We start from the raw sequence: 23,901 nt of genomic DNA, 5'->3' as shown, positions 1-23,901 counted from the left end.
ACTCTGTCCTCCTCCGAAAGGGAAGGCAGCGCGATATCTCTGAGCAGGGCATGGGAATCCTCTTCAGAGCGGGAAGACACTGGGGAATACACCCCACGGAAATAGTCCGCGAAGCAGGAGACAATTTCCTCCGGTTCAGTGACACACACACCATTCGTTTTCTCAATCAACGGGACAACTCGACTCGCTCTCTCTTTCTTGTCCAGCCACGCAATCAATTTACCAGCCTTATCACCCACATCATACAGTCTCCCCTGTTGCTCTCTACTGAGGCCCCTGGCCGCCTCCGTGACGAGGGCCTTATAGGCCGCTTGCTTGAGTTGGAGAACATGTAATTTATCATCCGTCACCCCACATTCTAGATCACCCTCCAACTCGGTTATCTCAGCTTCAACACGGGTCACCTCCTCCCGCTCGCGCCTCCGGGAGTGGGAAATAAGGGACAGGGCCTCTCCTCGGAGTACTGTCTTGAACGCCTCCCACAGTGAGACCGCCGATGGCACAGACCCCACATTCTCGTCAAAATAGCGCTTAAGGGATTTAATCAGCTCTGCGCGAATGGTGGGGTCACGCAGGTACCAGGGATTGATCGGGGCCACTCTACCCTCTCCCCTCGGTAAAATATCAAAGTGCAGCAAGAGCGGGGAGTGGTCCGAAATACCCCGTGCCAAATGGCGCACTTCTCCCACCCTCCCCACATAAGCCGCTGGGACCAGGACATAATCTAGCCGTGAGAGACTACCATGAGCCCCTGAATGGAAGGTGTACTGTAGCTGCGTGGGATGTTTTAAACGCCAACAATCCACCAGCCCCAGGGTATCCAAGAGGCCAGATAACCACGCTTGAGCCCGGGGGAGATCCCTAGGGGGGTGACGATCCACAGTTCCGGAAACTACAGCATTAAAATCCCCCCCACCACTAGAATCCCCTCCGGAAGGCCAAGGAGAAGGCGCCCCAGGTCCGCAAAGGTGGTCGTCTGCAGCCCCGGTGGGACATATACTGACACAAAAACGACCACTCTGCCCTCCAGTCTGCCCACCAAAACCGTGTAACGTCCCCTATCGTCATGGCGCACCTCATCAATCTCCAACGGGAGCGAGTTTCTAACCATAATACCCACACCCCTTGAACCAGACGTGAAGCCGAATGGGCCACAAGGCGGTAGCCCCGTCGATTCATAGCGCAAAAGGAGTTGCCAATGAGGTGCGTCTCCTGCAGAAAAACTATATCGGGCGAAGTTCGCTTCAAGAACTGCAGGACCACACCTCGTTTTATCCTGTCCCCCAGTCCATTAACATTCCAGGACAACAAACTCAGTCCCCTACCCCCCATCATAAACAGAAGTCATCACTCGTCCCCCAGAGAGCACTGTAGAGATAACACAATGATACGTTTGCCTTGTGGTGTAAACGAACAACACCCCACCCCAACCCACCCACTCCAACAAAACTCCCCCCTCCCTGCACCCCTGCATGAGCCCGGACAGCCCCCCCAACTTGCAGTGTGCCTGTCGCCCCTATAGAAAGAAACTAGCTAGACCCCCTAGAGGAGGAAAGAGTACCCCTTCTAGACCCCACACAACCTTCATGGGAGGGGAATGTACAAAGACAGACGCTTGATCGAAAGTAGCATCGTATTCGTCCAGAGTGAAGCCCAATATTGACCCCTCAGTCCCGATCCAGTGGGCAGTCTCCTCCCGCCGCCCCCCCCCGCCATCTCGATCACGATCCCCAGACAGAGTGTCCAGCCAGTCCCCGGCCGCTTCGGGACGATCAAAAAAGTGCGTGCGACCATCCACCTCCACTCGCAGCTTGGCCGGGAAGAGCATGGCGTACTTTAAGTTCAGGTCCCGGAGTCGGCGTTTAACGCCCAGGAAGCTCAGTCTTTGCTTCTGGACCGCTTGGGTGAAATCAGGGTAAAAGTTCACCTCCATATTTTCCAGCTTAACCGGCCCATGTAGTCTGGAAGCTTGCAGGATAGCGTCTCTGTCCCGAAAGTTAAAAATCCGGGCAATGAGAGGTCGCGGAGGGGCTCCGACCTTCGGCCTTCACCCCGGGAACCCTGTGGGCCCTCTCCACAGCAAAAAATTTACTCAGTCCCCGAGGCTGGAGATGGGTAGTGATCAGGTCCTCCACAAATAGATCCGCCGCCGCTTCCTCCCGTCCCTCGGGTACTCCGATGATGCGGATGTTATTCCTCCGGGCCCGACTCTCGGAATCCTCGAGGCGCCGATCCATAAGTGCGCTCGCCTGACTTAGCCGGCGTACCTCCAGTTGTAGTGCCGCCACCTCAGTCGTAAGGCCCGATGCGGTGTGGGCCAAAGAATCAACTCGATCGTTGGTCTTGGAGAGATCGGCCCTCACCAGGCCAACGTCCACAAGGACCGCGTCGATCTTCTGTGCCAGGGTGTCGAACCGCTGGCCCACCGAGGCCTTCATCTCGGAAATGGCGCCCATGACGTCGTGGAGAGTCAGATCCGTGGGCAAGTCCGGGGCATCAGAAGGGCCCTCAGGGGACTTGTGCGGTCCGCCGGGAGATCCCCTCTGGAGGGTATAGCGGTCCATGCTGTTGGCCGGATGGACGGTGCCACGTCGGGTCGACTTGGTCTTTGACCGATCCCCATCTTGTTTCGTGGCCATCGCCGCTGGTCCCACAATTGCACCAGCAACGCCGTAGAGGGCAGGTAATCAGGGCCACGAGCTCCGGGGGGGCCACCCCAGATCGGCGGGGTGGGCTACAGCAGGCAGGCAGGCAGGGTCCCCCAGCGAGGCCACACCAACACAAAAGGCTCCGCGATCTCACTTGCAGAAAGCGAAAGCGAAAGTGCGGGGTACGCGACTCGCCGGCCCGGCCCGCCGTTGTTGTTCACTTTGCCACTGGGTCACCCCCCAACGCAAATCTGGGGTTCGGCGAGAAGAAGGCCGCAAACTTCAATCGGTGCTCACTCCGGCACCCGAGGTCCGATTCGAGAACGGAAAACGGGTTCCACCTCAGCTCAGGCTCACCAACACAGTCCCCTCAATCGAGGCAGGATGAATTCAGGATAAATGTAGGAGGTTGCGGAGGTCCTCGGGAGCCTCGCACCTACGCGGCCATCTTGGTTGCGCGCTAGGCTCCTCCACAACACACATTCCTGTTCAGGATTCCAGTCATTAAAGCCTTCCTGGAATGTCTCAAAAGAGAGTTTCCTCCTAGGGTGCCACCAGCTCCCATTTGGAATCTCAGTATTAAAATTGCATTAACAATATGAATGGGTTGACCACGCACCGGATAACTTTTTGCCTGCCCCCGGAACCCGGTCACCAGCGACGTGGACATCGAGGCGCTTGTCCCAGGGTCCCGGCCCCGGTGAGGGTCGGGCATATTTGGCGGCCATCTTGTTGCGATGAAGCCTACCATCCTGTCCGCTGGGTCGCAGCGGGCTTGTGAGAGTGCGACTTTTGGGAGTGTGGCGGCGCGATCCCAGAGAGCTGTGCTGGGGTACGGCGACCTCCTCGAGGCCCTTGGTGCTCTTCACTCCTCCTTGATCCATGGTGTCGGGGTCTTGGGGAGTAAGCTCAACGGTGTGGCGTCGGCGTTGGGGCAATGGCGACCCGCCTGTCCGCACGTACACAGGGACTACTCACACTGCGCACAGGAGGACACTTTGGCGGCCACCCCTGAGGTTAGTGCACAGCTGGACACTCCGGCCAGTATGCTACAGTGTGTTCGTCCAGTTGAGGGCCTGATCTGTCCCGGAGGCATTGGCCCTGAGTGGGATGTGGTAGCCTCGTCCCGTACGTGCCCTCCTGCGACCCAAGGACAACTCCAGCAACTATTGTCTGCTTTGGCTGCTTCTGCCTTCCTGGACCTTGAGTGCAGTGCATATCCTGGGGCAGCACTGGGAAGCCTGTTTCTCCACGCTGCGGACTGTGTTGATGCTCAGAGACTTCCATCCCACCTGTATGCGTCGCTTCTCGGACGTTTTTGGACAATCCTCTACCTTGGAACATCGGATATGGTGCTGGGTCGAGGGGTAGGCATGGGCAGAATTCCAAAGAGTGGTCAGGGATAAGGCTGATCCTTCAGGGGTGGTCCTCTAGTGGACGGGCGGGCTCAGGGGTTGCGTGCTCTCCTGGCATAGCTAACAGCATAATAGGTGCATAATGCTCCCCATCTTTCTTTGAGAAGATCGATTTTGTGCTGTTTATTGTTCACCTTGGGGGAAACTTACCGTGCGGGAGGGAGAAGCCGGGGGTATGTTTTGAAGGCCCTCCTCCAGTTTATTAATACTCTCTCTACCCCCCCATCTGGTGGGGTTCTTTTCCTACTTCTTTTTCCCTATTCTCCTATATTTCGGGTCTGGTTCCAGGGCGACAGGCACACTGCTGGGGGGGGGGGCCGTACTCATCTGCAGAGGTGCAGGGTGGGGGGTTGGGGGAGGGGATTCTTTAGTCTTTTCTCTCTTTTTCCATGGCCTCCTTTTTCTTCTCTGTTTCTTTTTGTTTTTCTTTTTCTGGGATCAGCGTGATACACTTCCTTTGCTATGACTCGCTGCCGCTCCATGTGTACCACAATTTCCGGGGTGCTCTCCGGGAGTTCTGGCGGGGGACTGCAGGCGCCACTGCTTACGATATTCTTCCCCATCCTGATGTTCTTGTGTTTGCGCCATTGACCTAACAGATTGCTGTAAATCGTTTCTGTCTATTACTCTGCATATTTGTAATTGCTGTTTGAAAATTGTCTGGCACCTGATCCTTCTGCCTTGTTTCATTATAAAATGAAAACCTTTTTCTCCTGGTGCCCTACCTACGCTGTTCACAGTATTAGCATTACGATTCTCCTCCCCGAAGTGCTGCCCGTGTTTACATTTGCCTGTTTTTGCTCTGATTGCTTAGCGGCCGGCCCCGGGGGGTTGTAGGCCCATACCTGTTCTTGATTGAACTGTCAATAAAGGTTTTCAAAAAAAAAAAAAAAAAACAATATGAATGGGCCCTCCATTTGAGTTCCCTCCACTCCTGCCCTCTCCAATGGACCAAGCAGTTCTGTGTACACTGTTTCTAACATCTGCAACCCCCATAGGTTAGCCACCGCTTATAGAGGAGGACTTCTCCAAACATGCCTCGCACAGAAACTATTACTTACCCAGTTAGCATCTGTTTGTGGCAGGTAGTGCTGTAGATTCACACGCACCCTACCTCCTCCCCAGACACCTGTGTTTGTTGCAGTTACTTTTATAGGTTATCACAGATTCCTTTAGCATGGGCATCTCGCTATACTACACTATACTTCACATTCCATCCTCACCCGCCTTGCGGGAAAACAATCTAACAATGGAGTTGTTGAACATGCGCACTACCTTGTGACTCAAAAGACATTCGTCGAAGAAAAACAACTTGCACCCAACCAATCTCAACACTAAATTGTGGGATTAAGCTAAGCATGTGAATCTACAGCACCACATGCCACGAACAGATGCTTACTGGGTAAGTAACATTTGCCTTTCTGTTCCGCCAGCCTGGCACAGCGGTCTGGGAACATTGTATACTTATTGGCCTGTTATTTTCATATAGTGTGGGACACGGTTGCACAAGTGCTGCCTATTTTTCGAATAAGGCCCAGGCCATACTCTCCCAAGTTGTTACGGATGAAAGAGATGCAGCAAAGTTCACATTAAGGTGCGGGTTGGATACTACCTACTCACTGGACAATGCCAATGCTTCTTCACTGACACTCTGTCAAACCTGGTTGGAGAATACTGGCTTTTCAGGGGATGTCCAGGCATTCTTTGTGGACATGCCTTTTAATGGGACTCTTTGGCGGCTAGGCAAACAACCAGCAGGCACAGTCCTTTCGTGGCTGCAGACATGGCTCCCACAAGCCTTGTGGGACCCAGAGGCCTGCCCAATCCGGTCAATGATCCCCCCCAAGCACAGACAGTATCACAGTCAAAGCCTCTTTAATATGCCCTTGATCCAGCATGGGCATCCGGTTGGTGGCATAATTCAGCACCATCTGCCAAATACCCCAAGGAGATCATGTCAGACAAATGGGTGCTCCAGATTGTCCATCACCTTCCAACTGACTCCCACACCACTTCCTCGGTCCCCCAATCGGCTGACAGAGGACCACATTGAACTCTTGCGGCAGGAAGTACTGGCCCTTCTGGCCAAACAAGTCATCAAGAGGGTGCCAGTATCAGAAGTAGGTTGTGGTTATTATCCCATCTACTTTCTGGTGCCAAAGAAGATTGGAAGTCCCCATCCTATCTTAGATATGCACCCTCTCAATTAAATATTGGGGAAAAACGTCAAAATACTCACCCTGGCGCAGGTCTTATCTGCCCTCAACCCTGGAGACTGAATGGTAGTGTTGGACTTTCAAGACACCTATTTCCACATTCCTGAAAGGTAAAGTTTTGGGAGGAAGCACAGTGACTGATTAGACGGACCCTGTTCAAACCAGTCAAAAAACACACTGACATCTGATCGAGACATCTAGCTGCAGATTCCTTAACTTAGAATATTCCCAGATGTGAGACTGGACCCAGAAAACTTTCCGCAGCAGCACCTTTGCGCGCCGGGGGCGGCGCCTCACGGCTCCGCCCTGGAGTCGTCCACGGGCGTGACGTCAGTGGAGCCATAGAAGCCCCTCCCGGCGTGCTTATGTCAGTTTTCTTCTTTTCTTTTCCGCGTCCCAACGTGGATCCTGGAAAACCAGCGTTTCCTTGGCCTGTTTTTCAGGCCTTCTCAACGCCTTTGGCGTCATGGAACATTGTGCGATGCCTTCGGGCCTCAAAGCGTGTGAAACCTGTGCGCGCCAAATGTCAGTCAGGGACCCGCACGCCATTTGTATGTGGTGCCTGGAAGTGCACCACGACTCCGAAGAGTGCGACGCCTGTCAGCAGATGAAACCTGAGTCCCTACGGGAGCGTCGTATGAAGTTGCTGGCCGCACGGCGGTCCGGTCCTGCACCTTCGTGCCGCAGATCTTCCTCTCTGGATCGGACCCGCTCACGAGGTCGTTCCCGCGGACCTTGTTCAGAGACAGGTAAGCACAAACATAAGTCGCGGAGGTCGTCCTCCTGTAAACGTGATGCTGGGGCCCGTTGCTCTTGGTTTTTGCCAGGCACCTGTGCCCAGCAGTCGTCTCCACCATACCCACCCTTCCCGGTTGTCAGAGCGACAAGTAGCCAAATGGAGGCCTATTCAAAGGCTCTCTACTCTTTCTTTGGGTCACCCCCTCTCCCTTTGCCGGCGCATTCGTCCTCGGCGCCGGCTGTGTGCATCGACGCCGGTTCCGGAGTTGATAAGACGTCGACGGGACACGGCCCTGAGGGTCCTCCCAGTCGTCTGTCCAGCCCAACCATCCAGTCACCGCGTAGCCCTGCGCGGCTTCCTGCGCTGACGACGTATGTGGCACCGAGTTCGACTCCCTGTCGATCTCTTTCCTCCCCGCAGGTAGAGGTTGGGTTGCTGTCGGGCCATGCCCAGGCCGAGTCCCCTCTGGAGGTTCTTGACGTCGATACAACGCCGTCTCGGCATCAGTCGACGCCAGTGCCGGCTCCTGCGGCTCCTCTATTACAGGAGGTTGAAGTCCCTCTGGACTCCCCGTGCCCAAGGTCGTTTCGCTGTCCCTTGGTCCAAGTAACTAGCGTTCTGTGTCCTTCGGATCAACCTCCACTTTTACTCTCTTGTGGATGAGTTTGTCTCCAACCGTCTCCTACCGATGGTTTGTTGTCGCCCCCCCAGAATTGCTTATGAGGCTTGTGCCGCTTTCGCAAGGGCTATTCGCAGAGCTGCAGATATTCTTTGCTTTCAGCCCCCTGTGGTTTCCCTGCACTCTGATCCTTTACTGGATCTCCTCCACATGGAGCCTGTTGAGGTGAAGCTGTTGCTGCCCCTTGGTGGGTCTTTGACATCCTGCTTGGTACCTGGGCACGGCCCTCCTCCGGTGACCCTGTTGATCAGTCCATTGCTCGCCAGCATCGTCCGGCCCAGGACCATCCTCTCTGCCTGTTCCTTCACCCTAGAGCTCAGGGTCTGGTTGTCCAGGCGGCTTTTGGCTTGCAGCCTTCTTCCACTTTATCGTTGTTACCTCCCACTATGGAATCTCTGTGGCTGGAGACATGTGGTCGCCACTCTGCCAGTGCGGGCATCGGTGCCTTAAACACGTCTTGCATGTTCGCACGTGCTTTCTTTGCCCTTTGGGACTTAGTTGAGCTCCTTCTTCTCTCCCAGAAGTGCCCCGGGCTGACTTACATTGCCTTCTTCTCGATGGCAGGGGAATGGCACAATTTTCCCTTCGATCAGCCCCTGAGGCAATTGACTCTGTGGGTAGGGCACTGGCCCGGTCGGTTGCTTTGCGCCGCCATGCATGGTTGCTCGACAGTCGTTTCCCAGACAATGTTGGGGACAGTCTTTGGGATCTGCCATTCAATGGCATGGACCTTTTTGACTGTCACGCTTATTCAGCGGTCTCCCGCCTCATGTCTGGTATCCCGTGACTTTCTGGCCCTTGCGGCCTACCTTTCTACCTTGTGGGATCTTTTTCTCGTGCATAGGCGATGATGCCTTGTTTGTTTTGAGTCCTGGGTTCATAACGTAGTACCCAGATGGTCTAGACGGTTGATCCGCCCTCTTTGACTTTGTTTAGTACAGCTGGTTGGCTGGTTCTGCCTTCTTTTCAGTCCTCTGACTGTGACCTTGTCCCAAGAGGAGCTCCCTTGCAGGGGTTAAGACTTACCTCATGTGGGGGGATTTGCTGGCTATTTTACAGCTGCCTTTCTGCAGGGAAGGCTTAGTACACTCCTGTGTAGTCTTTCTCACAGAGATTCTTCTGTGGATCAGTCTGTCCTCTTTTTCTGCTGTATGCAACTCCCAAGTTGGTGTCGCTGTATTGCATTTTCCGTTAGGGTTGGGGTCTACGGTTGTCCGTATTACTTCAACGCATCGGTAGCAGTTCCCTACCATGAGGTTTCTGCCTCGTCCTGCCATCATCTAGCGCCAGGGCAGAGCAGCTGCGTGGCACACTTCAGTGATTGCGCATTCTGTAGGCGCACCCTGGTATGTTTGCTGTCATGGGGTGCCTCCGTTCTTTCTTCCGCTTCTGCGGTGGCTGGTCTACCCTCCATTCTCTGGGATGGGGTAATGCTTTCTCGTCCTTCCACTCTGTCTGGCCTTGTCTGTAGACGGTGGTGTCTTCGTCATGTCCGTCTATGCTGTATCCTTCTTTGGGCCCTAATTTCTGGGCACTTCCCAATCGGGTTTTTTTTGCCCTGTTTCTCTGCTGCTTTCCGCGCAGGTGTTTCCACGCTTCTGCTTTGGATTCCTTCTGTGACACTCTCAGGGCGTAGTGTTCTCTAAATGGGTACTCGCTTTTTGAGGTACATGCTAAGGCCAATGCGTTGGTCCTGCCTGTTTCCACTTTCGTGTCCTGCTCCATCTCCTTATCTGTCTCGCCGGTGAACATTGGCTCATCCCGGACGGGTGGCTACTGTCGCACACGGATCTGGACATTGTCTTGTCTAACTCTACTTCGACATTACTGCTGGTATTTATGGCGTACCCACTCTTGTTTTATGCCACACAACCCCTTTAGATGTGCATCTTTCTTAATGTATATCTGCTCTCTGCTCTTGCCGCAGCAAGGTCGCTCAGGCATCGCTCCTTGATGCGGTGTCCGTGGTCTTTGCCCCGATCTGCTCATGGTACGAACTTTTGTCTGTGGGGCCAGCTTCCCGGAGGCCACTTTTTTCCGGTTGCCTACCTGGTGATGCGTCCTTAACATTTGGGCTACTCATGCTACCCTACAGGGGGGTATCCCTATTCTTGATGTGGTTCTGCCGTCCACACTGTATACTTGCACATGAATACCAGTCTTACTGTGGTCCTGTTCTGGGTGCTTCTGCTTGTTATTGTCAGACCTCTCACATGTCTTGTGAAGGAGCGACTGTTTAGTGGAGTATCTTGTGTTTCTGGTAAAGCCGGCACTTGGGTCGGCATCCTACCGATACTGAACCACGTATTTTAGCTGGTGCAGGTTCGACAGTGCTTTTTTCCAATGTTGTTCATACTCGACCGGTATACGTTGACTCTGTCATACTGTATTGTCCTCTCTCTGGGTCTTGCTTCCTGCGGCCCCATCGGACCATAGGCCTGGTTCGTCTTCTTTATGAAGCCATGAACTCTTTTCTGGATTTCTGGCTCTGTGCTTTCTTTCTCTCAACCCGGTATGCACACAGGGCTTTTCGTGCTGTTTTTTGATGGCTTGTGGTGCCTTTGCCTCCCATTGTTTTCCGCTCTTTTCAGAGCTTCGTGGTCTGGTGTTGTCTGGTGTTGTCTGCGCTGGCATTGCTGTCCCCACTGTGTTTTGTCATCTTGATGACGGTTAAGCTGTTGATGGCTAAGTTCTTTCTGGAACTTGGTGGAGTTCAGTCGCAGACCCGCCTCCGCTATGGGTATGGCTTTGGTATCTATTCTAAGTTAAGGAATCTGCGGCTAGATGTCTCTATTAGATGGACGAGTTACTTACCTTCGGAAACGATGTATCTGGTAGAGACCGTCTAGCCGCAGATTCCTTAACGCCCGCCCATCCTCCCCGTTCTGCGAGGAACTTTTCAGGTTGGGTTTCCCACATTCGCCTCCCTCCGGGTGGCTTTGTCTTTCTGCGGGGTGCCATCTTTCACTACACATCTAGTCTGGATGCTTCATTCTGTTTTGCTTGCTCTGCGCCACCCACTCTCGTGATTGGGTGGTATGCTCATGTGTCCTTTTACATCCCCATGCCCTGGGTCGTCCAGTGTGGGGTCTACTCATGTCCGCCCTCACCCCTCTCAATCGGCCTTGGGGTGTCTTACCTCCCCCGCAGTCCATTGGTTTGAAGTCAATTGGCTCTGTCTCTGTCTATAGGTCACTTACAGGGGATACGACATCCATTTCTGGTGCTGTCTTGTGGTGGATTGTCAATGCTCCTGCGTTCCGGACTTGCTGCCCTTCACAGTTATATATTATGGTTGCAGACTTTGTCTTCTGCCATGATGGTTTTTTACATCTTTTTTTCTGCCTCCGGGAGGGTTTAGCCTCCGCTTTTGTGGGGTTGCTTCTCAGAGTGGTGCTCTGCACTTTTCCTTCACTATGTTTCAGTATACAGTGCCTGGCACTGTACTTTATGGTGCTGTTTTTCACCATTCACTTTCTTTTCTTTTTTCATCTTTTTCGCACACTGTTCCCATACTCTCACAGTTGTTGCTGGTGGCTCCGTGTTGTGGCGCGGAAAAGTTTCCCCAACGAAAACTGCCATCAGCGCGCCGGGATAGGCTTATATGGCTCCACTGACGTCACGTCCGTGGATGATGTCAGGGCGGAGCCATGCGGCGCTGCCCCCAACGCGCAGAGGTGTTGCTGCGGAAAGTTTTCCCGATCTAGTCTGATGCCTGGGGATATTCTAAGTTAAGGAATCTGCGGCTAGACTGTGTCTCTACCAGATACATAGTTTCCGAAAGTAAGTAACTCGTCCACCAGGCAAAAAGTGGGGCTTTCCATGCAAGATGGATCCTACCCTCCTACAACACTTCACTAAAGGTAAAGCGGCTACAGCTGCTTTATTAATGAATATTCCTGTTCCAGATAGTGCAAGGCAGCCACATGGAGATCTGTCCATACATTTTCTAAGCATTACTGCCTGGACTGTGATGCTTGTGTGAACACTGAAGTAGGACAGGCCTTCTCTCAGAAATCTATTTGTTTAAAATTCTCCCTTAGTTTACTCGGTCTTCTCCACGGCATTAAGTAGGGATGAGCTGCTCCTCTATTCATTGCTTATGACTTTAAATGGAAATCACCTGCAAGAAAAGGGATAGTTTCTTACATTTAACTCCAGTCCTCTCATCGGGAAATCGACATTACAGTCATAAGCAACCCTCCCCAGTGGAGTGGACAGAAGTATCCAGGGAACATATATATCATCACGCATTGCCTCAAAAAGAACTGAAGCAACTGCCACCTACTCAGCATGATGGGATACTGGTGCTCCCAGGGTCCTCAAAGGCACAATCTCTAAATGTTAACTCATGTAATGACCTCCTTTGTGACTACACTGTCCTTCTCTCCTTCATCTTCGTGCTCTACAAAAAAAGGATTTGTGAAAGATATTGATACTGTTGTGCTATAACATCATGAAATTATACATATAAGGAATTCTCCTGACCCTTTTTTAAGTACAAGATGAAGAATGGGCCATTGTAGCCTAGACCTATAGTTTCTTTCTTAAGTAACTCTGCAGGCCTTCCACTTAAGAAGATCCCCCTTCTGCGTGGGCTAGACTATTCAGTGGTTATGACTATAATGGAAATTCCCCTACGAGAGAACTGGAGTTACAGGTAAACTATTGCTCCTAATGTGCCAATCACATACTTCATCCTCCTAGTCTTTTTGCTCTTGCTTCAGTGTTTCAGCCATGTCACTGCTTTGTCATTGCCGACTCACACTGAGAAGAAAAATAAATACTTGTGAGCACTTATGGAGTATTGAGAAAGTGAGTACCACGTTTCACACTGAATTTTTGTCACTGAGTTACCCTTAGTATGCCTAATCAGAGTTGCGGTCTACACACTGAGCAGTTGTGAAGATGCTTTTGCACAGTCCTATTTTGTGTGTCCCTTATGCACCATCGCTCACAGACTTAAGGCCTGATTTGGATATTGACGGTAATGGTCCCACCATTGCGTTTTTGACGGTTTCATCATCTGCCTACTCGGCAGTCCGCCCACTCGATTTAGATGTTGGCGAGTCCATGGACGAAAGCCCAGCCGAGTCCTGCCGACTCCGCCAGCATTTCCCTCCCGCCTCGACTGAGTCAGAGGGAGTCCAGGCAGGATTACCACTTCCCTAATCACGATTTGCCTTTCCGGCTATGAAATTGTGTTGAGGAATCCTCCTACTTTGAGTTAGTAGAATCGAAGGACATTTGGTAAAAACATACCATTTCTTCTGTTTCCGTCTTGGACCCCATTGTCCAGGTCCTTCCTGTGCTGCTGCAACTTGACCATGACACCAATCCACTCCTTTGTTGCCGGGTCAAAGGTCAGTAGTTGTACACTTGTCTCACGTTGAATGTTCCCATTTGTTTTAGACTTGTGTATTTTTTTTACATGCAAGCTTTTTCTGTGTCATGCATAAGTGTACGTTACCACTTACCGTGGTAAACTGTACACACCTGTATTGACACTTAAAATATTTATTTGGTGGTGTGGCGGTTTTGGGTGTTGTGCTTGTGGTGCCTGTGGGTGTACATTCAACAGTGTGTGTGTGTATGCTGGTGTGCCATGCTATATGTAAAAAAAAAAGGGCATTGCACAATACCTATATATACATATTGACAGTTTCACAACACGTGTGTAGTGAGATCATGATAAGTAGTACTTACCTGTCTCCACACCACCATGACCTCACTCCATCAGGACTCCACCACCAGGACACTGCCAGCACAACGGGAACATCTAAATCATCACAAAACCACCAGCCTGACGGGAACAGAGTACTGGTAGCCAGCAGTGAAGATTGTCGACGTGGCAGCTACACAACACCTAAATACAACGGACTGAATACCGTCAGCTCGACGGAGTACTTGGGACCGCCACTAGACTAGATTAATACCACCAAGATCTAAATCAGGCCCTAAAATATCTCTTCCTTAGTTGGCACATTCCTTATCTTATCCATGAATGTTTTCATAATGCCTTCATCTGTTCATTTTTATGGCTCTGAAGCTTCCGAAAATATCTGGGCTGCATTCAGCTGAGACTAAATTTTACGTTGGCCATTAGGAAATCCAAAGGAACACTTCCTACCTTTTATCAAAAAAAAAAAAGAAAAACACACACACAAACAAAAAACATCTAATTACCTATCACTTCACCTTCATTTGCAACAAAATGATTCACAAGTATCACCTCAGCACAATGTCCATCACCAAAGTAACCACCTGAGACACCAACAAAACTGACTTGCAAGACATTTTTCACTCAATTTCCATCTTCAGCTGGCTGATAGGGCAGCTTGAGGTGTGACCGCTCAAAAGGCTAGTACTTTTCTGATTGTGTGCAGTTAAAAAGTAGGAGAACGATGGAAGTGGAATGATTTACAAATGGTGATAGTTTGTCAGATGTTATGCTCCGATTTCTTATGTCTTTTATGCGATGATGATGTTATTGAAAATGTTACGCATGGTATTAGTCTCTGTATCACAACCTAACATCAGATTTCTCTAGCAGTTTAACACAGTTGCTTAATTTGAGTTCGCCTTGCATGTTTCAGGATAGTTTTGACTGATGCCAGAATGTAAGGTCTGTGCATTGTTAAGTGTACAAAAGCCATGTCTGGTTCCATTTGCATGTAGACAAGTGGATGAGACTTTCTCATTCAGTGTGGAAGAGAAAGAACTACTCAAAATAAAATCAAGAATCTTCACCTCAAAAAACCCGCAAAAAAACTACAAGTTAAATTGAAATACTCTGGCACCGGTGTATTGAATGATGTTATGGAAGTTTTGAGCATTCTGAAGATTCACATAAGATCCAGAGGTATTTGTGTTTGTTCATTTCCTGCTGTGGTGCTTAAATGTTTTACCTAAATAGTTGCTGAAACTTTTAGGTCAGTTTAGTCCCTCGTAGCAAAAACGTAGGAGCAATAACGTAAGAGCAACTTGGGTAATTTCAAACCTGAAACATCATTATTCACTACTGCTGCATGATCTCACATGTTCGGTTACATTCTTGGAAGAAGCTAAGAACATGCCTTTATTAAATGAAAGCATACAATATACTCCGCTGATAGCAGAGGTTGTACTACATATTTGTTTGATCTAAAATAATTAATTCTACTGATTAAGCTATCTTCTTACTGTGGAAGGCAGCAGAGTAGAGTACAGTCCTGTCTAAATACAATGCACCATAAACCGGTTGGTCTTCAATTAAAAATGTCAAGCAACTTTCACTCATGACTTTACTTGTATTTGTTTCCAGCATCTGTCTGTGTATCCGGTAAAGGTGCAGATGTCGGTGTTCTGGATGAAGAATGTGCTGGTAAGTATGTTGTACTTTGAGAGGTTAGCAGTATGAAACGGATAGTTTGAGCTATAAAGACATTAACCCATTCACTGTGCCCTATGCTATCTGCTATTTTGTTTATAGAATCTCAATGTTTAGTTTTATCATTTCTCTGTTTTGTTATTTTAGTTTGTGTTCCAGATTTTTTAGAGGCAATTTGAAGTATAAATACAATATTTATAAAAACACATTTTTAAATAGCTAGGTTTGATCCATGCTCTCAACCTTGAAGCTTTAACAAAATTTACAGTTGAACTAGATAATAGTAACACATACTTTTTTTAAACAAGGCATTTAAGCTTAGCGGAACTTGCTAAATCCATACAGGTTAGTGCCACAAAGTATTTTATTAGATTAAGTCTTTGCTTGTGTTAGTAGAGTTGTAATGAGTAAAAAGAGTTAGATTACGAAAATAACTTTCCTAGGATTAACATTTCACATTAATACACATTCATAAACTTTTGATGTGAGTATCACATTCGTACTGTGTGGTAGTTAAATTGTGCAATATTTTGGTGGGATAATGCCAACAAGATACAAGAGAAAACATCAAAAAGAGGTACATTGGAAATACTTATTTTCATTGTGGTGCACAAGGACAAAGTAGAAGCATCGGGGATAGAGAAAGTGAGGTAGTTCCGAAGATAGATTTAAAAAAATCAGATTGTGCAAGGACGAGGAATAGAACACAGAAACTGAAATACAGAACAAATAGGTTGGGTTGGAGTGTACACATATGAATCCAAGGCAACATATAAGGAGGGGAAGGCTAAAACCTTGAATATACTTAGTGGTAAGGCAAAGAAAACTTGCATTGGACAGGCAATTGAACCCAGCGAACAGTTTCGATTGGGAGTACCAGGGATAGAGGAGGGAAAAGACAAATTGCTGATCAAAGAAGATTAGATTAGATTAGCCTAAAATATTTATAGAGCGCATGGCTCCCTCGGCAAAGAGGCGTCCCAGCCCTGGAGCAGGACTAAGCAGGGAGCAGAACCAAGGTTAGAGCTGAGAAAAGAGCCAGGTCTTCACCAGTCGTCTGAAGGCCTGGTGGTCAGGATTGCTACGAGTGTGTAGGGGAAGGGAGTTCTAAAGAAAAGAGAACTTTGTGAATATTTCTCCAGGTGTCAGACTAGGAGCACTCCTGAGCGTTGGTATGTGGTCTCATGCGGTTCTGCACCAGAGTTTCTATGGTCCAGAAGTGAAGTGCGGGCCACATACGAGTGCCACCCAGGCGCTCTGTCCTAAGTTCCTTCCTGCGTCTTCAGGCCAGTATTCTGTTCTTACTCCTCTCGTCTTTGATAAGTAATTTTCTCCAATTTGTTTTCTGATGTTCCCTCCCAAAGTGACAGGTTTTGAGCCTTGTAAAGACTATTGCAAACAAATCTCTAGGGCAGATCTTCATGAGTTATGCCGGTGGTGCCTTGGGTCGGAGCAGGACTCTAGGGTCTGTATCGACTGTGCCCAGATGAACCGGAAGCCCACACGGGACCATGAGGCAAACCTCGACGTCACCATATATTCGTGGCCAGTTTAAGTTGAAATGAAGGTCGTTTTTCCACTGCTTTAGTAGTTTCTGTAGTAGGTCCTCATCCATGTCGAAGTCTGGGGTGAAGTCTAAAAAGAAACACAAAAAAGCTGAAGCCAAGATTGACCCCTTCCTGCCACTATTCCACTACATAGATGGCACAAGTGCATCAATGTGCCTCCTGATCTCGCTTCCGAACTCCTGATCATTTAATTCCTATTTTGGTTCTGATATATTCTAAATTTCTAGGCCTGTCGGCAGGGTTGCAGCATATAGAGGCCTTTAGGCATCCATCTCTCTCTGGTGCGCCGCTGTCTGTCTCTCTTTAACTAGCATTGAGTACCGCACTGACTGTTGTGTTGACTCAAGTTCCTGCACCACTCTTTCTGGGGGTTCCTTTCTCATTGGTGCCCGAAGAGGAGCCACTACCTATAGTGGTCTCTGAAGCCGAGCTGGCTTCAGCTTGACCAAACCCACACTCCAATCCCTCTGGGGCGCAGCTTATAACCAATCCTTCATACTCTGATAGATTAGGACAATAACAGCTATGATGAAGGGAGCAAATCCACCCCTTAGTATGATGAGGACAATTGGTATGCCAAATTACAAAATGACAGTGGTCTGTACACTTCCCTGGACACAGGACACATGTCCTTCCCTGACCTTGAGTATGAGGAGAGTGCCTCTTTTGCTGTGGTCATGAGGTGGGTTGCGGAAGTGCTTCATCTGCAGATCCCCATATTGTAGGTCAAAACTAATATGTCTTGAACTGAGGCCCCCAGTTAGTAGACAGGTGAACCTTTGCCATAGACCGGCAGCAGGTTATCTTGACTTTTTTGACACTGCACCCTACGCCTGAGAGCTTGGTGTTTGATGGGTCCACCAGAACGGTCAACCTTGATACCTTTCCCATAGCTTCTTCTGACCAGGAGTCTAAGCTATTAGAAGCCTTTGGCAAGCACAGGTTTTCTTTGGTTAGTCTTAACTTGGACTCAGTTAATGCCAGCTGCCTTCTAAGCTGCTGCAGTCATTCTTTATGGGATCCAGTTGAAAAAATCCTGCTGTAGGTTCCAGAGGATCTAAGGGCTTCTTCAGCTCAACCCATACAGTTTGGCCGGGATGCAGCAAAATGTGTTATATGGTCTGGCCTCAATACAACTGACTGAGTTGAGCAATGGGCGCAAGCATGGTGCTTCCGTACCATGCCTGGATGATATATACAGGCTTTTCTTGGGATGCCTATTCTTCTTTAATTAGCATGCCCAATTGGTTGCTATCACCATAAAGTTGATTCAAAGCTAACTTTATCCTGGAACGTGTTAAGGAGAGTTCTGGCACAGTGCATTTCCATAGCTGTCTGCCCCTACCCGACGATTTCCTCAGCAGTTTTGCCCCTTTATTCAGCACTCTAGGGTTTTTGTATTGCTACTGCCAGTCTCAACCACTGACAAAACAGCCTGCTGAGAAATTTTGTGGCCGAGGCTGCAGCACCAGAGACAATGTTCATGACATCAGGGACAGGGTTAGTTCCCTGTCCCTCCTGTAACCAGAACAGCAAAACTGCTTTCGTGTGTCCTTTTCAAAGGAAACCCACCCTTTAGGAGGCGGGATATAAAATGTCCTCCAAGGGCGATAAGCCATTACTTGGGACTCATAAGTCCTCAAACTGGTACAGTGGGGCTACGTCCACCCTTTTTTTCTACTCTGCCGCACAACCCCAATCGATATGGCTGACCGAGGAATACATGTCTGTTTTGCAACCGGAAGGGTAGGCTCTATTGGCCCAAGGAGCCTTCGAGAGGGTCCAGCTTCAGAAGTGCAGACTGTTATTCCCGCTATTTCCTTATGCTGAAGGACAGAGGCCTTCATCCTATCTTAGATCTCCGCCCTCTGAACGCCTTCCTTTGGAAAGGACATATTTAAGTTTCTGATGCTGGACAGGTCTTGTGTTCCCCGGATCCTGAAGACTGAATAATAGTGTTGGACCTGCAGGACACGTATTTCCATTTTACTTTTTTGCTGGTCCACAGGTGTTACCTGCATTTCGCAGTGGGCCAGGAGCATTTCCTGTCAGCAGTACTCCCCTTCGGTCTTACCATTGCCTATCAAGTATTCACAAAAGAGATTGCAGTGGTCCCAGTGCTCCTTCAGAGGTTTGGTGTACTAGTCTTCCCATACCTCGACGACTGTCTGTTAAAGACTGGGTCACCCAAAGTAGTCCTGGATTTGGTGCGGTTTCATGAGCCCGCCCCAACCCTCCCCTCTCTCCCACCTAGCTCCCAGTAGCATAGAGTCCAAAACATTCTACTATGACCCCGATGTTTCAGCCTCTGTCCTGGTTCTCACTGAGGGTGACATTTTGATTGCTGGGACTCCTGCATCATTCTAGTCCAATGCGCCATATGGCAAATGCGGTTTGTGGGGTGGGATCTGGCTTTCCAGCGGGCATAGCATCAGGGAAACCAGTCTGATTACATTCAGGTTATGGAGTATGCAATAGATCTGCAGTGATTGGGTCAGTGGCAGATCTCTCTCCTTACCCCCACACAGATCTGATGGTAGTCACAGATGCATGACTACTGGGCTGGGGTGATAATTTTGGTTAGGGGGTGATCAGAGGACTCTGGCGTGCATTGGAAACCCCCAGCACATCAGTCTGTTGGAGCTACAGACGATCTGCTTGGTGATGAAGGCCTTCCTACCATCTATCAAGGGGAGGCTAGTACTGATACCATGTGGTACTGTAACAAACTAGGTGGAGTGGGTTTTTGGGTCCTGTACTCGGAGGCTTTGCACCTCTGGAAGTGTCTGACTTGCTTCTGCATTTCTCTGGTCATGAACCACCTGGCAGAATCTTTACATGAACGGGTGTACAAACTCTTCCGCTGATGCCTAGCAGATCACAAATGGTAGTTGCACCTGGAGGTGGGGCATGAAGTGTTCCGAGAATGTGCAATGTCAGCGTTTTATGTGCTAGAGTGCCCAAGAAGCTCTCTCTCACTCATTCCGCCAGGAGTGGCTGTAAGGACTCCTCCATGCCTTTCTTCCTCTACCCCTCTTGGCTCGAGGTCTGAAGAAGATCAAGATCAGCCAGGCCCAAGTCAATCTGGAGGCTGTGCATTGGGATAGGAGGGTGTGATATCCCGAACTCCTGAGCTTGAGTATCTGTTCTCCGGTCCTGATACTGGACTCTGCAGACCCATGCGTGGAGACTGAGTGGCAGTAGCTAGTCTCCTTTGATCTTCCTCCCAAAGTTGTTGTGATTCTGGCAACCAGGCATATAGCTACAAAATCAGTGTATGGGTGTTGGGAAATGTTTGTGGTTTAGTGCGGCACCTGTCCGATTGTTGTCTTTCAGGTAAGCAAAGCCTTTGCGGTGGGCCCTGTTAAGGGTTATTTGACAGTTCTCTCAGCTTTTCTGAAGTTGACAGATCAGCTTTCCTTGTTTATATCACCTCTTTTTATCAGAATTCTTGGAGATTTATGGCATATGTTTCCCCCAAAGCCATTCATAATGTCGTTGTGGGACTTGAAAGTGGTTATCACTTTTCCATTGTGTACGGCATTTGAACCAATGCACTGCTGTACACTGTTACTTGATCCTGAAAAGGTTTTTTCTGATCGCAATCGCGTGAGGGCGCTGCAGGCCATCTCAGTCCAGCCTCCTTATACAATGTTCTTCCCAGACAAGCTGGTGTTGAAAATTCAAGCTGCACGTCTCCTGAAGGTGGTAAAATATTTCTATGTTGGACAGGCTATCATTCTTCCAACTTTCATTATTCCACCTCACCCCTTGAAAGAGGAGAGACTGCATTGTTTGGACCCCAGGAGACCCTTCTGCTTTTACATTGATCATTTAAGGGCCCATTTGGTGGATGCCCAACTCTTTGTGACTTTCGAGATAGCTAAGAAAGGCAAGGCAGTGCAGAAACAACTGTCCCTTGGGAGATAGTTATCTGTATGAAAATCTTCTACACACTAGCTAGGAAGGAGCCACCTGATGGGTTGAGGTCTCATTTCACCTGCACCGAGGCTGCTAGTACCGCATTAGCATTGGGAATGCCTGTTCTGAATACCAAAAGTAACAAATTATGGACGGAATGCTGAACAATGCAAACATTCACCCCCAGTCACAAAGATCTGAGTTTAATCCATCGTTTTTTTTGCTCCACATACCTTTCCATTTCAGACCCTGCCATATGCAAATCAGCCATGAACCTGTTCCCCATGGGAACAGTCTAGCACAAACTGCCACGCCAGGTCTTCTTTGGACCAGAAACAAACATCTTGGGACCTGTTTCAGAGCATCAGCCAGGCTAGATTAAATCCAGTGACGCAGTGATCACTGGACTCTTGGCTGGGCATACCCTTCCCACTTTGGGCGACAAAAGCAACAAATGATGGACGGAATGCTGAACAGTGCAAACATTCACCCCCAGTCACAAACATCGGAGTTTAATCCATCGTTGTTTTGCTCACCACGCCACCCCAGTTTGGACCCAGCCATATGCAAATCAGTCTTGACCCTGTTCCTCATGGAAACAGTTCAGACCAGCCCGAACTGCCAAGCCAGGTCCTCCCTAACATGAAACAAGCATCCCGGGACCGGTTTTTGGGGCATCACTCCTCATCAGCCAGGCTCGATTGAATCCAGTGGCGCAGTGAACACTGGACCCATCATTTGTTTGCGTAGCATCTTTCGCCCCAAGTAGGATGGCTATGTCCAGATCCCTTGCTCACTGTGCCACTGGATTCAAGCTAGCCTGGCTAATATGGGGTAATCCCCGAAACCGGTCCCAGGATGCTTGTTTACGTTCCATCGAGGCCCTGGCTTGCCAGTTCGGGCTGGACTGTTCCCATGAGGAACAAGGTCAAGACTGATTTGCGTATGTCTGGGTTTAAACTGGGGTGGCATGGTGAGCAAAAGTAAGATGGATTTAACCCATATCTCTTGACTGGAGGGTGGATGCATGATTTATTCCGCATTCCATCCATCATTTGTTTGCCTAGTCCCGAATATTTACCAGGCTGCTACTTGGGCGCCAGTGCACATGTTTACAGAGCACTAGTGCTTCGGCAGTGAAGTCTGTCTTCATGGGTATTTTGCCAGTTCGGACATGCAGGAGTTCTTGGTCCAAGTTAATCCACAGCCCCACCACCAGGAAAGGTAGTGGTTTGGTATCTATTCACAAGGTGAGGAATCTACTGTTAGAAGTATTCATCAGAAGAACAAGTTACTTCTCTTCGGTAATGCTCATGTCTTCCAGAGCATAGCAACTTTGGTGCGGAGCTGCACAATGCCACCTTCAGGCATGCTGGAGTACTGCTTTTAATTTTCCAGATCCAGTCTGACACCTGTGAAAATATTCACAAGGTAAGAAATCTGTGGTTAAGTTGAGTCTCCACCATAAAAATTACCAACGGTAGTAACTCGTTTGATTGTTCAGCTGTGTTAGTGACTGATGAGTCAAGCAGGGAAGAACATTTAGAATGGCAGGGAAGAACATTTAGAATGGCAGGAATTAAGCCACTGATGCCGACAGTAGGGAACTACCAGGGCAATATGCTAAATACAAGCCAGACTAAAGAAGGGTAAATAAAGGAATTTAAGTCAAGATGGGAAGTATGTTAGTTAAATACCATCTGTTGAGGTGTGTAATGGGGGGGGGGGAAGAGAAATTGGAAAAAGGTTGCTATGGGAGGAAGGGTTTTATGAAGATGTGGCTGTTAGAAGTGTGTTTTAATGATTCCTGAAAGATGATGTGAGAGGGAAACCAATTAAAAGGCTGTGTGTTGAAAAAGCACGGTGAGTGAAAAAAGGGGTATGATGGAAGTTTGGTAAGTAACATTGGTGGCTGCGGTTGGATTAGCACATCAGAGGCAAAGGAGTTCACCGTACAGGTGACGGCTTAGTGTTACAGAGTGAAATAGGCGAGGAAGAGTTTAGGTGAAAAAACTAAAGGAAGGATAACCTAAATGTGTCAGTTGTACTTATAAAGGTTGAAGTAACACCCAGTGTTGTGGGAAAGGAAGAAAAAGCTGTTCACTCACACATTCTCTTCAAGTCAAGATGAAAAATGCCATCATCCCGTTAAACTGCTTTGCAGAATAGTGATTGCTCCTCGATCAGATTAGAACTCAAATATTGTGAGGCCAAAATTCAACTGCAATGCTTTATATGTTGGTACTACCAAACAAAAGCTATCAAACCTGTGAATAGTCCAAGCGCAACAGTAGAGCAGTATAAAAAAAATCACCCCTCCATTACTGATCAGCTCTTACCCACATTAGGTTCTGATTGTGCCTTGTAGACAACCTTCAAAATGCAGGTGCCCTTGACAACTCTTCTGCAGGTGCTAGTTCTGTACCCAAGGAGTAACCTTTCAAGAAATAGGCTTTCTTCTCAGTAGTAACTACAAAGGCAGTATGAAGACTTTCCCTGCACTTTTCTTAGATGGGTGTTAAGGCTAAACTGCTGAATGAAATTTTGGAGTTGTTGGTAATGTGGAGGTCTACTACTTCCAATCAAGGAGACCTTTATGGACCCCCCACGTTTGCAGCCTAATGATACTAATATCCCAACTGTGCAGTGGGCTCTGGCAGGAAATCCTTGTACCAACCAGCTAAGAATTTTGTACACACGTGGGAATGAGCAGATGGTCTCCAGACAAGCAAAACAGATGTCTGTGACAATCCTGCCTCGAATTCCCAAGCTGTCCTCTTGGTGAGCACCTCTTACTGAAATTCAAAGCGCATGAAAAGCAGCATAGGAAGTTTCATAAAAATGTAAACAAGTTCTACGTGCCTTTTAGATCTGGACATTGGCTGACTGGAGGAGTTTTTCATTGGGATATATATAGTGCAATATACACTTGTATTTATGGGAACTAAATATCTTAACCCTTACTTTGATGAGGAATGGAAAACTGAAAATCAAAATCAGCCTGATCATTCTTGCTTTTCCAGAAATGTGAAGGGTCTTCATGCTGATGGCTCAAATGAAGGTTATGAGATGCATCTACTGTAAAATAATTTTATAATGATAAGCATCAGCAAACAATCCTTTGTAACAAATGTCTTTTTTAATCACAATGCATGTTTTTTTCTAAATTGTAGGTTTTCTGAAGTTTTCCTTGCTCCCAAAGATACTACTGTTTTCTAGCCTCTTGCATACCCTTTGGTCATTTAACACCCAGTGAAGTACTGAAGAAGTGAGAAGTATGAAGAAAATTGTCCTTCTTTAATTTCCCTTTAGCTATATCATGCTTTGGGGAAATGACTCGTTAGAT

General features: G+C 48.6%; 1 protein-coding gene across 1 annotated transcript in view; it reads left to right on the top strand.

Annotated features, from left to right (window-relative positions):
- The window catches only part of LOC146813810 (exportin-5-like), a 1,013,804-nt gene that overhangs the window by 823,008 nt on the left and 166,895 nt on the right, over positions 1-23,901 (top strand). The window contains exon 26 of the mRNA XM_085610267.1: positions 15,001-15,060. Coding sequence (XP_085466393.1) covers positions 15,001-15,060 — 60 coding nt within the window. The remainder of the gene's footprint in view (positions 1-15,000; positions 15,061-23,901) is intronic.

Source organism: Triturus cristatus, chromosome 6 (genome assembly GCF_964204655.1).
Source record: "Triturus cristatus chromosome 6, aTriCri1.1, whole genome shotgun sequence".
Classification (NCBI taxonomy): Eukaryota; Metazoa; Chordata; class Amphibia; order Caudata; family Salamandridae; genus Triturus; species Triturus cristatus.
Note: the sequence above shows the minus strand (reverse complement) of the source record. Positions and strands in the feature narration are given on the sequence as shown.